This window comes from Monodon monoceros, unplaced genomic scaffold, assembly GCF_005190385.1.
Source record: "Monodon monoceros isolate NGI ecotype Baffin Bay Population unplaced genomic scaffold, NGI_Narwhal_1 Super_Scaffold_9, whole genome shotgun sequence".
In the NCBI taxonomy this organism is placed as follows: Eukaryota; Metazoa; Chordata; class Mammalia; order Artiodactyla; family Monodontidae; genus Monodon; species Monodon monoceros.
Window position 1 is genome coordinate 47201316 of NW_021703786.1, and position 16949 is coordinate 47218264.

Here is a 16949-nt window from a genome sequence, read left to right on the forward strand (position 1 = left end):
TCTCTCTCTCTCTCTCTCTCTCTCTCTCTCTCTCTCTCTCACACACACACACACACACACACACACACACACACACGCTCCCAGCCTTCTCCTAGGTGACGGTTCTGTCCCTTCTTGCCCCAGACACTACCTCTGTAGTGGGCTGGGGCTCAAGGCCTCCAGGGTCCCTCCTCTCTGTTAACCACTGCCCCAAAGAGCTCAGAGACTGTGATTTGAAAAGCACCACCCCCTCCTCCTGGCCCCCCGCAGCTGTCCACAAAGAGGATGGCGGGGAGGGGAGACGACAGAGATGGATGGTCACATCCATTCCTCCTCCTCCTCCCCCACCCCATGCACAAACGCACATGCACACGTCCCAAGCTATATCTGTTCCCTCCTGAGATCACACAAGGACAAGGAGGGGAGGCAGGAGGGGGTCAGAGCCATGGGGAAACAGAGAAACCGGTGCAGGCTGGGGATGTTCTGAGATGCCAGGACAGAAGGGCATGAAGGTAGAGAGGGGACAGTGGGGAGGAGGTGGAGAGGCATGAGCAGAGACTCAGGTGTGACAGGAGAGTGTGGAAGAGATAAAACAAGGAAAGGAGAGAAAGCACAAAGGAGATCTGGGGGACGTACCAAACAGGCGATAAGGAAGAGGGGAAGTGAAGACAAGGGTCCTAGGAGAAATGGAAAGAAGAGGGAGGCAGGAGACCCACAGGAGAGCGGTAAAGCACAGATTAGATAGGGACAGGAGGAGACGGAGAAAAGCAAACCTTGAGAAAGAAGCAGATGTGGAGAGAAACAATTCTGAAAGCCACAGGAGGGATAACCAGTAAAAGGGACAAACACAGTTCTGAATTTAAACAAATACACACACGTACGCACATACGTGTGTATGTATGTGCACCTCTGTATAAAAAACATATTAAAGGTGCTGTATGTTACTGAGCAATGTTATAGTCAATTTTCATTTTTTACTTTGTGCTTTTCTGTAATTTCAAAATTTCCTATAATAAATGCCTATCTTTATAATTAAAGGAAAAAATGGTAAGAAAGTTTAAATACGTGTTTAGGTACATATATACACTCATGTGTATCCCATGTATGTTGCTCTACACCCTGTCGCTGCCCCTCCCATCCTCTGAGATGCAGAGGACAGGACAAGCACTGGGACAAAGCTGGCTCCAAGATTTACAGGGAAGAGGAGATGAAGGAAGCTTGCTGCCTCATTCAGAAATGACCAATGAAGCAGGAGCTGGGAAGAGCAGTAAAGTAGGGGCAAGGCAGTGGCTGCCTGAGTCCTGAGGGGTCTAGGAGCATGACATGCTCAAAGGTTGTGGGGTCAGAGGGCTAGGTACTCACCGTCCAGTGACAACCAGTCAAGCTGAGTACTAGGCAGTGACAGGAATCGGCGGGCTCGATACTCAAAGAGCACAGAAGCAGAAAGGGGTCCCTCCCTCCCTGCCACCTGCAAAGACACCAGCCCAACCTCATGGGCTGGGGAGGGCAAGGATCAGCGAGGGGGCTCTCTTTCCTGGGCTCTTTCTCTGACCCCCTGTGTCAGGGTCACAGGTGATCATTTCACATCTACCTCCCCTACTCCCCCTGCTGTGGGCCCCAGAGGCTCCCGGCTTCAGTGGCCTTGGCACTAACTGGGGAGGGATTCCCTTCGTTTGAGAACTTAATACCTACTACAGGCCAGAGACCCCTTGGCTTCTAGACCCTGTACTTAAGGATGTTGTCGTGCAGCACCAAGGTATAGAAGCAGCGGATCAAGAAACACCTATACTTGTAAACAATTTGATAATGGTGAAATCTCTTGATCCCCCAAGATCAAGGTCCAGAGGTCATAACCCTGTTACTAAGATGCGGGAAAGGAATTAGCTGCTCACCAACAGGGCCTAATATGAGCTCTTTCCCAGGGTCTAAATGTCTATAGCCTTGAGAATGAAACCACCAGGCCCTGGCCCCAAGACCAGAAGCTGAGACTCCCAATTCCTAGCTTCTCTGGTCTCAGCCCCTCTCCTGCAATCCACCATTAAACAGGGCTGTTGAGACTGGGGGAGGACACACTCATAGACAGCAAAGCTGTCAAACTGTCACTCTAGTGGTCCTTAGGGTCCCACAGCAACATTGCTGAGTGCCAGGTAAGGGGCAAAGGTGGTGGCAAAAGGGCAGAGATGAGCCTTGGCAATGACATCTAGACCGGGGCTGTCCAAAAGAACTTTTGCTCGGTGATAGAAACATTCTGCATCTGCACTGTCCAATAGGGTAGCACTCGCACATGTGGCCACTGAGCACCTAAAATATGGTTAGTGTGATGGAAGAAGTGAATTTTAGGGCTTCCCTGGTGGCACAGTGGTTAAAAATCTACCTACCAATGCAAGGGACAGGTTCGAGCCCTGGCCCGGGAAGGGCATCCTACATGCCACGGAGCAACTAAGCCCGTGCGCCACAACTACCGAGCCTGAGCTCTACAGCCCGCAAGCCACAACTACTGAGCCCACGTGCCACAACTACTGAAGCCTGCGCACCTAGAGTCCGTGCTCCACAACAAGAGAAAGCCATGACAATGAGAAGCCCGCGCACCACAACGAAGAGTAGCCCCCTCTCACCGCAACTAGAGAAAGCCCGCGCACAGCAACGAAGACCCAACACAGCCAAAGGAAAAAAAAAATTAATTAAAAAAAAAAGAGAGAAGTGATTTTAAATTTTATTTAATTTTAATTCATTTCAATAGGCACATGTGGCTAATGGCCAACATATTGGACAGCACAGGTCTAGAAGCCAATGTCCTTCAGTCCCAAGACTGGTTGGAGGAGACCAACATCTCTCCTTTCTCATTCTCCTAAGAACTCCCTGGATTGGAGCCAGAGGGCCTGGACAGACATTAGAGACTCCGTGGGTCAAATGCCTGACCTTATAGGAGGGGAGGCCAAGGACCTAAAAAAGGAACAGACTTACCCAAGATCACCAGTCAGCTAAGAAGTAGATTTCTTAGACCAGAACTAGACCTTCTGACATCTAAGCTCAGAGTCATCTGCCTGCTGGTGGACCACAGGGCTCAGCCCCAGGACTGGATGAGGTCTTTCCACTCTCAGGAACAACCCAACACATTTGTTCCCAGGTCTTCCTGGAAGTCCTAACTGTCCTATCTTAGTCCCTTCCCCTACCATTCCCAGTCCCCATACCGGGACAGTAGCAGCGTAAGACACCAGGCTGGACAAGTGAGGCTGGCACTGCGATGTGATCGAAGACGCAGGAGTAATGCTCGGCGGCCTCTGTCCAAGGTCCTGTGATGAGCACCTTGACCCCACCCTGCAGACGTAAGTCAGAGAGCAGTGTGACTGGAGCTCTCTCTGTTGATTATCCCTTCACTCAGTCATTCATTCATTCATTCAGACCCTGAGAGAGGATCTACTGTCCTCTGTACACCCCTGGGTCTGGGGTGTAGGGATTGGACAGGACCCAGTGGAGTGAACTCAACCCACTGTCCCTTCTCCCCACACTCCTGTCCTCTACCTGAATCTGCCAGAAATGGGGAACTGATTGCCTCCCCCAAGGCTACCAACCCATTTGCACATAGCTGTCACCGGAAGGAAGTCCTTTTCTCAGGCCCCCTCTGGACCCCCACTGTAGTTCCTGCTTTCCCTCCCTGGAGCAGCAAAAAGCAGAACTTCTCCACTGCTGAACACAGTCTTTCAGCTTCCCAAAGTCTGCAATCACATCCCAGTTGTATTTTCTCTTCTCCAGGCTGAGCTGTCCCAGTCCCTCCCCGGCCCCATCCCACCCCATGAAACAGCCACCAAGGAATGAAGTCCCCTGGGGCACTTGAGGGACTCACACAATCACAATTCACAGGTAGAAGGAGGAGGGAGGGAGAAAGGGTTAGTCAGAGGGCCTGTGAAAACAGGAAACGAGCTACACTCTATGAGGTTGGGAAGAGAGCTAAGCAGCCGTGGGAACTGAGGGAAACTAGGTCACAGACCACAGGGTAAGAGGGATGCAGGAGGGAGGAGAGAAGCCTGAGACTCACCTCAGGGTAGGACCACTCTGGGGAGAAGTCGGTGATGGTGCTAAGAGCAGGAGAGAGCTGGGGGGCTGGGGCAGGGCCACTCGGAGCTTCGTCACTGATGAGTTCTCCCATGAGCTCAGGGAATGATGAAAGACTGAAGGGCTCCAGTTCACTGGCCCCACCAGCTCCTCCAAACAAGGCCTCCCCTCTTCCTACTCTGCCTGATGGCTCCAAGGGGGCAGGTGAGGGTGCGGGTGAAGCAGGGGGTGAAGGTACAGGTGGGGCAGCCCCCTGGGCCTTGTGCTCCTCCCCACTGTCATCATCTTGAATGAAGAAGCAGTTTCCTCTTCTCCCGCCTGCTCTGGGCTGTGGAGCGGAACCCCGAGCAGCTGCCTGGGGCTCCAGGGCAGCAGCGGGCTCTAGGGCAGGACAGGGGGTATGGGCAGCCTCTGTCTCAGGGAAGTCTGGGCTTACCCCCTGCCCTCCTCCATACGTCTGGCCCCTCTGTGGGCTGTTGAGAAAACGATCCGGGTCAAAGGCAGGGCTGGGAGGAGCTGGCGGGGCAGAGGGCTCAGAGCCTACGACTACAGCCAAGCTCATGGAAGGCCTAGGATCGGCCTGGGAAGCCAAGTGCCTGGTGGGCGTCAAGCCCCCAGTTCGCTGCTCCAGTCCCGTCAGGAGGAGGATAGCGGTGCCTCCTGTCGAAGAACCCCCTCGGGAGGTGGGAGGGCTAGGTCTGATCTCTAGGGGTTCCGCAAAGCCGGAGGAAGAGGAGGAAGAGGAAGAAGAAGATGGGGAGGTATGTGCCTTGGGGAGCTCTGGGGGAAGTGGGGCTATCAGTGGAGGGGGTTCAGGGGGATGGGGATGGGGGACAGAGGTCAGGGTTAAAGCTCGGGGCTCCACTTTGGGAGAGATGATGCGGTGTTTCGTGCTGCTGCATTTGTGGGTAAGGCTCCCAGAACCTGCAGTGGAAGGGGTGGTGGGGAGAGAAGGGATACGACACATCTTTCTCCAGCCTTCCCTTACTGGAAAGCTTTCATGCATTTCCTGAGATGTCACTAAATACCAGAGGTGTCATACTGATTATGGCCACTGGGAGGCGGCAGAAATATTTCTCCTCCCCCTCCCTCCCCCTGGAGGAGCACTGCAGGAGAGGATTGAGGGCTTGGGGGAATAGCTGAGAGAAATAGGTAAAGGCATAGAAAAAGGACAAAAGAACAGAACCAAGTGGGTACCAACTAAGAATAAAGCTAAGCCTGTGTGTAAGTGGTAGTGCTGGGGTGGCCAGGAGCTGCTTTATGAAGAAAGCAAATAGAGAGCCTGGGCTGCCAGGAATCAAGTAAAAGGAACTGGGCAGTGTGCAGATGGGAAGGCCTCTGCTCATCTGGCCCATCTTTCTGGAACATGCAAAAGACATGCAAATAAGCATGCAAATCCCAGCTATCCCCCTGATGTGAGTAAGGGCAGCACACTAGGAGGGAGGAGGGTTCCAAGGTCAGGGGTCACTAACCAAGGCCTCCACTGCAGAGACAGGCGTGAGTTCGGGGTGCAGGCTTGGTCGGGTGGGTGTCCAGGATCTGCTGCACCAGCTGCTCTACAGAGAACTCCTCTGTCCCGTTCCCACAGCTCCACTTGATGCCATGAACTAGAGGAGAGTTGGGGGGAAGTGCTATAGGACCCCCACAGAATAGTCACCAGGGAATCTTGATGGCTCTTCCAAGCACCTGAGATGCTCTAAGACTTCTGGCTAGGTGAACAGAGGCCAGCAGCCTCAAGACAGCTCCCATAGCTCACAGCTGCCCTCCATATTCCAACACCTTAGATCACACCAGGGACCCTGGTACCCACCCACCCACCCAGGAAAGACCCCTCCTGGCTTGGGGGGAAATGGTCACCCCACAGACTCCTGAGTATAGAACCCTGGCCCCTTTGGGAGCTCCCTATGTCCACTTTCCCCATTGAGAGCTGTCCTAGCCCTGCTGCCTTACACATGGGCTTCAGCTGTCCCAACAGCTCCTCCCGGGACCACTTGAGCCACTCTCGACGGTCGCTGCTGATGGAACAAAAGATGGGGCTGCAGCCCTTTCCACAATCCTCCAGGGCTGGGACGTTCAGGTAGTGCACAAGGACGATGTCAGGGTTCTGAGAGCACAAGGGTACATGCAGAGTGCTATGGGGGGGGTCCTGCCACCCAGGGGTTCAGCCTCCTAGTCCTCACTTTCTTCCCAGGCACCCCCAACCTCACCCCCCAAGTTCTGGCTCTCTCCATCCCCAAACCCCTTTCTCTTCTTCCCAGTCTCCTTTTCCCACTCAGACCCTAGTCATCCTTCCACTTCATTCTTGCAGGCCCCCACCTCCCTCAAAGAGCCAGGTAGACTCTGTCTCCCTGAGCTCTTCCATCCTCACCTGGAGCAGCCAGTAGCAGCGCCGATGGAATGTGGGGACGATGGAAGAGTGAACGTAGCAGCCATAGAGACACTGCCAGGAGACAGGCTGGGGTGGGGGGAGGGCTAGTCTGCTCCCCAACTCTTCCTCTGTTCAGTCCCTTTGCAGGAATCCCAATCTTTCCACCAGCTCCTCTTTCACCCTCACCCACCCCCACCTATTCCCCACACCTTTCAAATCCCAGTACCCCATGTCACCCCAGGACAGAGAGGAGGGAACAGTGGGGCCAGGGCCTTACAACAAGGACCAGATTTGCCATATGGAACCATCCAAAAATCAGAGGGCATGGCAACAACGCATCCAAGATGAGGAGCAATGATTTGAGGGAAGAGAAACCTGTGCTTAGAGGGTCAGTACTCGGACCCCTGCAGGAAATGCAAGAGAAGTAAGGAGATTGGGCATCTGTGTCCTCCAGAGGGAGGTGTGGCCTAAGTCCTGGAGAATTGGGTCACGGAGGGAAATGGGAAGCAGAGAGTAGGCTAAGCAACCACCTAGCGGATCCAAAGTGAGTGAGAAGGGAAGAGTGACTGGGAGGGTGGTAGACAGAGAATGTCACCAAGCCCTGGCAGGGCTGGAACCCAGCTAGCGGGGAGAAGGAGGACCAGGGCAGGTGAGCTGGAGGCCTCGCTTACCTCCATGCCCTGGACCTTCAGCTTCATGTGGTCCTCTCGGGTGGTCTTCCCGTCCTTCCGCTTCTTCCAGAGGTAACCATCCTTCCGGTATTTCACCTTCTTGCGGTTGTAGAGGATAATAGAGCCATTCTGAGGCCTGAGAAGGGAAGGATTGGCCTCGAGTTCTGTGTACAGAACCCAGGATCCCTGCCACTCCCCACCTTCACAAAATTTCTCACCTTGTCTTGGGTGCACAGGATAGCCACTCATCATGCTTCTCGAAGGTGATCAAGTAGGATGCAATCTCCTGCAGGAGAAGAGGCACTCAGGTGGGTGTCCCTTTCCAAAGTCTCAGGCTGGCCTCTTGGTCTTTCCCATCTATACCTCGGGGATAACAACAGCGTCTGCTCTACAGCGTCCTTGGAGGACTGAATGAGATAATGCAGGACAAGTACTGAGCACAGTGCTTGGTTTGTAGGAAGTACTTTGTAAGTGGTAGATAGTATCTTTACACAGGTGGATATGCCAAGGAGAAGCGAGCTACTACAAGATGCAGGGCTTTATACCTCTCCTATGATCCTCAAAGAGCCTAGAGAATGTCGACAGGCACAGCAAGACCCCCATTCACACTCCTCCAGCCCACCAGGCCCTGCTATGCCCTAATCCCCCAGGCTCCCTAGAAAACCTCATTTGTATTCCACCGGAGCCGCTCTGGAGGCAGCAGCGCACAGCGAGGAAGACACTCCAGCAGCTTCTTGGGTAGAAAGATCTTCAGGTGGTGGCTGTTCTCTAGAGGGGATGAGAAGGGAGGACTTAGGGTGCTGCTCCTGATGTCCCTGTGATAATCCAGGGGAAAAGGGCCAAATCCAGAGCATGGGGCGGGGTGGGAGGGTGGGATGAAATGATGACAAGGAGAGCAGGGATCCAAGAATTAGGTCACCACCACTTGGGGAGAAAAAAAGGCTGTGCCCAAACTGGGAACCTGGATTGTGAACTCACCAGCAACCTCGGTGGTGTCCTTGGTATTCATGGTGAGGGCTCCAGGGGGCAAGGTCACCCCCGGCCTGAGGGGCCGGGGGGAGGGGGAGTCTGTGCTGGGAAGGGAGAGAACAAGGTCATGGCAGAAGCCTCCACACTATCCAGGATGAGGAGGATGAGGTAGGAGACCAGGTACAGAACTGGGTCGTGATATCTAAGAAAGATGAGGAAGCGAGAGGAAGGGGCTGGACTATGATGTCAGAATACAGCCAGGGAATGGAGGAGAGGGCGAACCCAGACATGGTGCCAGGAACCAACACGAGCTGGAGACACAACAGAACAGAGTAATCAGGAAGAGACCGGCAGGGTGGGGGAGGGGAGAAGGCCGGCGGGGCTGGCGTTGGGCTCTTGCGGGTCTGGGGTTGGGCTCTTGCGGGTCTGGGGCTATGGTGAGGTCAGGTCCTGAGGCTGGGACTCAGAGCATCCGGTTCTTGGAGGATGCTTTGGCACATGAGAGCCTGGATGCTGGGGGGAGGGCAGGAGATCTAAGTCCGGGTGGAGAGCTAGGCCTTAGAAGACACACCCTGAGTTACTTCTCTATTTGATTTTTTCGAAGGTGAAGGGCAGATCTGACAACTGATCTTAACCTACACCCTTCCCTCCAGATTGGTCAGGGCCTGGTAGAATCTGGGCTAGACACCAGGACCCAGCTACCCACCCTCAGGACAACCCATCCTCCATCCTGAGGCTGACCGCCCTGTGCACCCCGCCGCACCTCTCTCCCCAAAGCCTCTGCCTCCCTCGGCCTCCAGGCCTACTCTAGCCCATCTACCACTCTGGCTCCAGCCTGAGCCCCCACCCTCTTGGGGGAACAGATGGACGCTGGAGGATGCTCTCAGCGCGGGCTCCACCAGGTGTCCGGGGATGGGGAGGAGGAAGAGGCCCGTCCGAGCTCGGCTGTGAGCACTGGAGCCTGGGTTGTGGTAAGGACTCCACCCTAGGGCGCAGGTGCGCAGTCCTGTATGGGGAGCCGGCCAGGGTGCGAGGCGGGCCCGGGGGCGGCCCCCCCGCCGCGGGGCGGTGGTCCGCGGAGACGCTCCGAGGTGGGAGGGTCCCGCCTCCCTCCCGCACGGAGGGATGTCCTGCAGGAGATGCGGAGCAAAGTCCGCGGACGCGTGGCGGGCAAGGGACAGTGCGGGTGCCGGGGTGCGGGGGTCCCCGGGACGGTCCTGCCCGGCAGGTCCGCCGTGGGGCCCTGCGCCGAGCTGCGCCCCCTGGCGCGGGGAAGGAGGACGGAAGCGGGGAGTGGGGGCGAAGCGGGAGAGGGCCGGTGGTCCCCGGCGCGGCGCGCAACGTCCGGGCCGGTGGAGCTGCGCCCCCTGGCGCGGGGCGGAGAGGCGGGCGAGAGGCCCCGGCTCTTACCTCCCGGGGTCCCGCGGGTGACGGCGGCAGCGGCCATTCTACCCCACACCGACCCCCCCCCCAGCGCCGGCTGACAGCGGCGTCCGACGTCACTGCGCACGGGGCGGGGCCTCCCAATTAAGGGGATGGGGGTCGGGACGAGAACCTGGGGTCAGCACACGTGGGGCTCTGGGTGGGGCGCTGGCTGGAGGGACTCGGCTTCCAGGGCCCCGAGCCAGGCGGAGGGACGGACTGCCGGGAAGTCCCGGAAGGGACAGCAGCGCTGAGGGGCAGGATGCGGGGTCCCGGAGGCGGAAGCTGGGCCGATCGACGTGACCTCGGCCGGGGGAGTGGGGCGCGGGCGGCCGACAGCGCTGGGCGGGGGACTCTGGAGCCGGCAGGACATTTTTCGGGCACAGCTCCTTGAATTTGGGGGACACAGCCCGACTTCATTTTAGCGGGGTCCTCACGAAGGTGAAAGGAGCCCTCCCGCCACACGAGCCTCTCCATCACTACTTCGCGGAAAGAAAGACAACTCCGGGCTCAACATGCTTGCTTTTTAATAACAGAACAAAAAGAGAACACAGTGGCAGGGAGCCGGCCTGCGGGACGACAGGCCTTGGGGAGCTCCTGTGAGACGGGCGGGTAGAGATGGGAGGCCAAGGGAGCCCCGTTCGTGCCTAGTTCAGAGGATGGGAGAGGAAAGTGAGAAAGGTCAGGGAAAGGGGGAATGCCTTGATGTCAGAAATGCTGGAGATTCCAGGGCCCAGAACTAGTCGTGGGTCCTGGAGCACGCTAGCATCTTGGGCGTGGGCAGTTTCTCCTTACTCCTCAGACTGCCACTCCACCCCCCAGGGATTGTAAAGGGGGTCCCTACTGGCTGTGGCCGTGCTGAAGGAGCCCAGAGAGCTCGGCCGCCCGGAGAGACAAGACCCCTCCTGGCCCAGGGGACTCCAGGGAGACCAAAGCAGCTGTAAGGATGAGAAATTGAAGGGAAAAAAAGGAAGAATCAGAAAATAGGTCTCTCTCCAGATTTCCTAATCCCCAAACCCAGGCACTCCCAAGTCTCTGGCTCTCGTCTACTTTATTTTTGTTCCTCTCAAATCCAGCTATCCAACGTGCCTCTTATGCTCCCGCTGTCTCTCCATGCACGACCAGGCATCCGCATCACCCTCCACCGCCCCACCAAGTTCCTGTTCAACCATACCTGGGCCCTGCCAGGAGCAAGGAAGTGCTCCTCCTCCCGTGGAGAGTTTGCCCTCTCCTCTTCCAGACTAGGGTGTTCGGTGGAGTTGGGGAGTCCACAGCCGTCGTCGTCAAGCACCAGGGGCTCAGACGGAGCCCTAGAGCTGCCCCACTGGGCCTTCTTCAGTCTGTGGAGACTTCAGACTTAGGAAAGAGGTGCCTGGAGGCCAGGCTTCCTGTCTCTCCATTCTTCACCTTCCTGCCCTGAAATACTTCCTGCTGGGACCCAGGAGTGTTGTCATCTGACTTCCAACTCTCCACTCCCAACTTTCTGCTCCCTTCAGACTGAAGTATTTTCAGTTCAGGGGCTCAAGAGGTGACCTCTAGCTCTGCACTATCCTCCAGTTGCATGGAGTGCTTTCCTGTCTTCAGTGACCTGGTTTCCACTCCTTTCGGCTCATGTGGCTCATCCCCCATCCCTTAGTTCCCTCCTCCTTCCCATATTATAGAAATTTTGCTTCGATCTCACCAAGACCGTGGCACATTCCCAAACAACCTCCAATTCCTTCAAAGCTCTCCACCTCTTCTTTAGTTCAAACCGTCCTGTCCCCATACCCTGTTTAGCTCCCAGAGCCCAAATGTCTCTCCTTACTCATTGATGATTCTGTGTCGCCTCCTTAGATCCTCCAGGTGATAAGTGACAGCCCTTACCCGGGCTGGGATGCCCCCAGATCCCTGCTGCATTCCCGCCAAATATGGCCTCCTTCTCTTTCTTCTGCAGAGCACCTCAGGGGGTGGGAGCCCCTCAGGGGGGTACAGGCCAGGCTGGGAGCAACCAGTGGCTCTCTGTGCCAGAGAATGGGGAAAAGGAGCTAGAAGGCAGAACTGAGTCTCTCAGGGGAGCTGGGACTGAAATAGGGAGTCAGGGGTCTTGGGAAGCCCAGATCACAAAAACATAGCTGTGATCTGGAAAACCTGAAGACTGATTCATAGGAAGGAGGGCCTGGTTAGTGCACTGGCTGGGGGACACCAGAGGGAAGGGGTAATAAGGAGAGCTGGGGCTAGGATAGCAGTGGGTGCAACTTTAACCGAGAGGTGTCAAAAGGCAGAAAGTTTGTCATACCAGCAGGGGTGGGATGTACTGTTCCTCCATCCAGGTGGGGCTGTGAAGCACAAAAAGGGGGCTAAGTACAGAGAGAACACCCCCATCCATACTGTTTCTCTAACAACCTCTCCCAACCACCTATTTGGCATTAGGAGCTAAAATGTCCATCAGCTGGTGGGGCAATTATCTCCAGACTAAAGCTTATTGCTACCATAAGGCTTTATGGTAGTTTAAAATTGTAGAGCTTCCCCTCCCTACCTCCAGTTAATCCCCATTTTCTCCATTTCTACCCACCTGGGCCTTTGACTAAGGTTCTCCCAGAAGGTGTCTCCATAGCGCTGGGGCGTCAGTCTGAGGCTCTGGGAAGGCAAGCTGGGTGGTGGAGGTCGGCTGACCACCCTGGAACACCTGAGGTGAGGACAAGGTAGGTTCAGGTCTGGCTCTTCCCTTACAGCATCTACTCACTCCAGGAATTTAGGAGTCTTATCTTACTACGGGACCATACAGCTGCCCAGGCTCCCTCAGGCCTTGTCCTCCCTTATCCATTTTAGCTGAGGAAGGTGGTGAGGCCTTTGATTTGAAAGGAGATTGGAGCTGGAGTGAGCATGGAGATTAGCAACTGTTTGAGCTTCAGATCTCACTGAATCTCAAATAAGTACACCTCACAACCAGGGAACATCATATTGAGCAAGCAGGGCTGTCAAATACGAAGGCCCCGACTACTCAAGTGATGCGACAGTTTCCTTTTAGTCAATGCAAGTATCCAGGAGAGCAGGGCCTCTGTACACCCCTGCTTTATCTCCCCATCTCAGAAATACTAATGTCCTTTAGGTAGGGAGGGGTGTGCAAAGCTGTTTGAGAACAGTTCTCATCACTCCTAAAGCCCCCAGACTGACTGATGTCTGCTCTCCTGCTCTCTAGAAGAGTGTCCTAGGGCTTCGTCCTCGGCACTTTATCTTCTTTATCTCCATTCCTCCTTAGGTGATCTCACCCAGGCCATGACTTTATTTATTATCTTTTTTTTTTTTTCGGTACGCGGGCCTCTCACTGTTGTGGCCTCTCCCGTTGTGGAGCACAGGCTCCGGACGCGCAGGCTCAGCGGCCATGGCTCACGGGCCCAGCCGTGCCACGGCATGTGGGATCTTCCCGGACAGGGGCATGAATCCGTGTCCCCTGCATCGGCAGGCGGACTCTCAACCACTGCGCCACCAGGGAAGCCCCATTATCATCTTTTTTAATTGAAGTATAACTGATTTACAATGCTGTGCCAATCTCTGCTGCACAGCAAAGTGACTCAGTTATACACATTCTCTTTTTTAAATATTCTTTTCCATTATGGTTTATCACAGGATATTGAATATAGTTCTCCGTGCTACACAGTAGGACCTTGTTGTTTCAGGCCATGATTTTAAACCACCAATGTGCTGATGACTCCCAAATCTGCATTTCTTGCTCTGGCTCCTCCCCTGGACTCCAGACTTGCAGGTTCAACTGTCCACTCAACATCTCCTCCCTAGCCTTCCCCATCTTGCTGAAAAGCACCCCAAATGCCCAGTTGCTAGAGCCAAAAATCTGGTATGCCTTACTTCCCTCACCTCCGATATCCAGTCTATCAGCAAGTTCTGTGAGTTCTACATCTAAAATACACTAAAAAAAAAAGAAAAAAATCATTTTTTCTTTTGGCTGCTCCACACTGCTTGTGGGATCTCAGTTCCCCAACCAGGGATCAAACCCAGGCCCTTGGCAGTGAAAGCACGGAGTCCTAACCACTGGACTGCCCAGGAATTCCCCCATAAAATACACTCAAATTTGACTACTCCTCACTATTTCCATTCCCACCATCATATTCCAGCTTATCTTCCCCTCTCTGGACTACAGAGATAGCCTCCTCCTCCATTCCCTGCTTCCATCTGAATCCCTCAATAATCTATTCTGCACAGAATAATCTTTTAAATTTATTTATATTGGCTGCACAAGATCTTAGTTGCAGCATGTGGGATCTTTAGTTGCGGCATGCATGCAGCATCTAGTTCCCCCACCAGGGATTGAAACCGGGCCCCCTGCATTGGGAGCACGGAGTCTTACCCACTGCAGCACCAGGAAAGTCCCAAGAATAATCTTTTAAAAATGCTTATGTGAAATGATATATGGTTTAAGATTTGCTTCAATATAGTCTGAGTAGCAGGAGGCTGAATGGGTGTATCAATAAAAAGATTATCTATGTAATGATAATTACTGCACCTGACTAAAAAGCATACTCCAGGTTCATGATTACTATTTTCTCTACTTCTGCAGTTGTTTGAAATTTTCCATAATAAAAAAGTTGAAGAAAAAAAAGGTCTGCTTATGTCATTTCCTTACTTAGAACCTTTCTACTGTCCTTAGAATAAAATTCAAACTCTTTTCAATGGCCTATAAGATCCTATAGATCCTATATGATCTGGCCTCTGCCTGTCTGACTTTACTCCACTTTTCCCTTAATCACTAAGTTTCAGTTACGCTAACCTGCTTCCTGGTCCTAGAAGGCAGCAAGCTAATTTCTTTCTTGGGCTTTTTTTTCTTTAAACCTACTATTCCTTCTTTTACTCCCTGGTTCTTATCAGACTGGCGCCTTCTCATTTTTCAGATCTCAATTCAAACTCACTTCCTCCTCCTCTTCCACAATCACCCTATATAAACTTGTGTCTCCAAGACAGTCTGTTTTACATTATGTTGTACCTCTATTTTATTTTCCTCGTGTACCTATTACTATTTGAAATTATATTTATTTGTATGCACTTTCTATCTCCTCCCCCTAGAAGGTAAGCTCTATGAGCAGGACCCCTATGTTCTAATTGCTGAATTCTCAATGCCTAATATACAGTGCCTAGAACATTGTAATGTTCAAAAGCAATTTGCCGAATAAATTAATAAATCACCAATCCCCTGAGACCAGGCACTGAGCTTCTTGTTCCTTATTTCCTACTCCTCTTAGGGAAGAACACAGGCATGCAATCTTCCCTCCTCCCCACTGGGTGGGGAGGACTCACTTGACAAAAGGGATAAGGTTTTCTCCATCCTCCTGCGCTTGCATGACTGGACTGGGCTGGGTGGCTGGACTGAGTCTCCTCATTGGTGCTGGGGGGATAATGGAAAATGAATCATTCACTCATGTAATGGCTGTAGGAATGAACCTGTAGCAGGTCTAGAGATTGGAAAGAAGATGTATGGGGCCAGAAAAGAAGAAAGAGAGCTGAAAAGGTATTTCAAGTACTGAACATTTCTATTAGCTGAACATACAAGTTCAAGATGGCAGACACAGGAAATGTGGATGTGGTAAAAGAGAAAAGAGAAAAATAAATGTTGTGAAGCCAAACATACAGAGTAAGTGAAATTTACAGATGGCAGTGGAGTGAATTAACTGGCAACATGGGATAATGAAACGAAAAAGGGTGACAGGTGGACTAGATAGGGCAGAGGCATTTGGGGATAGTTGGTACAGAACTGGTGGCTGGGGTCAGAGAATTCAGGGTTGGTAAATAAACCAGGTGTGAGGGGTTAATAAAAGGTAAGTGTGGGGCTTCCCTGGTGGCGCAGTGGTTGAGAGTCCGCCTGCCGATGCAGGGGATGCGGGTTCGTGCCCCGGTCCGGGAGGATCCCACGTGCCGCGGAGCGGCTGGGCCCGTGAGCCATGGCCGCTGAGCCTGTGCGTCCGGAGCCTGTGCTCCGCAACGGGAGAGGCCACGACAGTGAGAGGCCCGCGTACCGCAAAAAAAAAAAAAAAAAGGTAAGTGTGGACAGAGTGGTCAGTTGGTGACAAGGAAGGAGGAGGCAGTTGGGAATGTCTACAGGTGAAGAAGGTGAGCAGAGAGGTCAGTTATACAGAGCCAGAATTCGGGACAGCCAAAGGTGACCTGACAGCCAGTGGGGGGTTGGCAGATAAGAATGTTAGATGAGTTAGAAGAGTGACTGTAGGCAGCATAAATGTCAGAAAATTGGAAACTGTTGCAGGTGAATAAGTATTTATCCAAAGGCAACTAAGGATGGGCTGAGAAAGGAGTTAGGCGAAGTGAAGAATGGAGAGAGGAGTATTTAGAGCTGAGGTGGCAAATGCCGTGGTTAAAATCTGGCTGAAAGGGCAGATGGGGTCTAAATTGGATGTCTTGGGCCAGAGCAGGGGAAGCTGGACTAGAGGGCAGGTGGAAGCTGAGGGGCATTCAGACCTCAGGTAATTGGGTCTAGGTGGAGACCCAGATCTATGAGGAGAATAGGCCTAAGGAAGCTAGACAGAGGACTGGACAGTTGGCCCGGGGGCAGCCAAGGCTGTGAGGGCAACCTGAGCCTGACGAGGCAGCTGAGGACCTGAGGGGTCCGGCTGGTCTGAGGAGTTGGCCAGAGCCTGGGGTTCTTGGGGGGTGGGTCCCTGCCTGGAGGGAAGGCCAGGCCTTAGTGGGCTCAGGGGACCCTTGGTAGGTGGACTGGGGCGTGGGGAACAGCTAAGCCCGAAGGCAAAATTGGGGGCCTGAGGAGTCGATGTGGCCCCCAGGTGGTGCGCCCGCGTCTGAAGGACTGCCTGAGGACCGCAGGGGGCCAGGCTGGGTAGGCAGGGGTGGCCTGGCCTGAGAAGGCACCCAAGTCTGAGCGGACGACCCGGGCCTGCGGGGTCTGTCGAACGTGAGGGCCAGGAAAGGACCCAGCGACCGGGTGGCCGTGCCGTCGCCGACTACATTTGGCCACGGTACCTGAGGCAGCTGCGCGGCCAGTTCTAGAACTATACGCCGAGCCCGGAGGAGGAGCGAGGCAGCGTCGGCAGCCGAGGGCGGAGCCGGCCGGCGCCGCGCGCCTGGGGCGGGGCCTGCGCCGAGCCACCTCCTGGGCGGGGCCCTGCGCGCGGGTCCGCCCCCTAAGCGCGCCTCCGACGGCGGCGACGTGCGCGGGTCCGGGTCCTGGGTCTTCTAGCGGGGTTGACCTCAACTGTTCCCGGCTTTCTGGGCGCTGGTCACCCTCCCGAGTGCCTGCGTCCTGCTCGCCCTCCCGTGTCCGCAGCTCGGTTACCCCGTCTCCGCCCGGTGGGCCCCGCAGTTCTGGGTACATTGCCCCTTTAACAGCTGTCCGGGTCGCTGCCTAGTCCTTCTCGGGACGGCGCGCGCCCGCCCGCCCAACCGCGCGCGCGCGCCCGCCGGTCCCCCGCCCCTCGCTCCCGCCCCAGCTCGTGCTGCCCGGGCGGGGGCGGGGGCCGTGCGCCGCTACT

The 16949-nt window shown here is 54.6% G+C and overlaps 2 protein-coding genes and 1 pseudogene across 15 annotated transcripts in view; 1 reads left to right on the forward strand and 2 right to left on the reverse strand.

Annotated features, from left to right (window-relative positions):
- CAMTA2 (calmodulin binding transcription activator 2) overlaps nt 1-9679 on the reverse strand; it is a 15841-nt gene extending 6162 nt beyond the window's left edge. For 3 of the 13 annotated variants that reach the window (XR_003791870.1, XM_029211128.1, XM_029211132.1), the window contains exons 1-11: nt 9451-9679; nt 8050-8144; nt 7736-7839; nt 7290-7357; nt 7072-7207; nt 6401-6487; nt 5983-6136; nt 5505-5639; nt 4016-4956; nt 3171-3297; nt 1342-1476 (exon numbers count right to left, since the gene is read on the reverse strand). Coding sequence is in view for 12 of the 13 variants with exons in the window: in XM_029211128.1 (XP_029066961.1) it covers nt 1342-1476; nt 3171-3297; nt 4016-4956; nt 5505-5639; nt 5983-6136; nt 6401-6487; nt 7072-7207; nt 7290-7357; nt 7736-7839; nt 8050-8080 (1918 nt within the window). In the remaining variant the exon portion in view is untranslated. Of the gene's footprint in view, nt 1-1341; nt 1477-3170; nt 3298-4015; nt 4957-5504; nt 5640-5982; nt 6137-6400; nt 6540-7071; nt 7208-7289; nt 7358-7735; nt 7840-8049; nt 8285-9450 lie in introns of those variants that run through there. The other 10 variants (XM_029211137.1, XM_029211140.1, XM_029211130.1 and 7 more) reach the window with 9 other exon arrangements.
- Nucleotides 8881-9765, forward strand: LOC114889574 (annotated as a pseudogene).
- A 222-nt stretch (nt 9766-9987) lies between these two features.
- INCA1 (inhibitor of CDK, cyclin A1 interacting protein 1) lies at nt 9988-16845 on the reverse strand. 2 transcript variants are annotated; one of them, XM_029211196.1, is made up of 7 exons: nt 16441-16845; nt 14749-14836; nt 12014-12127; nt 11738-11777; nt 11267-11460; nt 10637-10802; nt 9988-10400 (listed from the first exon to the last, which is right to left on the reverse strand). In XM_029211196.1, exons 1-7 carry the CDS (start codon nt 16790-16792, stop codon nt 10254-10256), a joined length of 1101 nt encoding a protein of 366 aa, XP_029067029.1. In that variant the 5' UTR covers nt 16793-16845; the 3' UTR covers nt 9988-10253. The 2 variants fall into 2 exon arrangements, with proteins under 2 accessions (XP_029067029.1, XP_029067030.1); XM_029211197.1 differs by lacking the exon at nt 16441-16845 and having other exon boundaries at nt 11267-11418; nt 14749-14792.
- Between the last annotated feature and the right edge of the window lie 104 nt (nt 16846-16949).

Bases quoted from the DNA above. Each gene is read 5' to 3' on its own strand.
- INCA1 (XM_029211196.1), bottom strand. From the start codon at position 16,792: ATGTACCCAGAACTGCGGGGCCCACCGGGCGGAGACGGGGTAACCGAG. The intron at 14,837-16,440 runs GTACCGTGGCCA...TTATCCCCCCAG, and splicing joins TGGCCGCGCAGCTGCCTCAG to CACCAATGAGGAGACTCAGT. The intron at 11,778-12,013 runs GTGGGTAGAAAT...TGTGCTTCACAG, and splicing joins AACCTTAGTCAAAGGCCCAG to CCCCACCTGGATGGAGGAAC.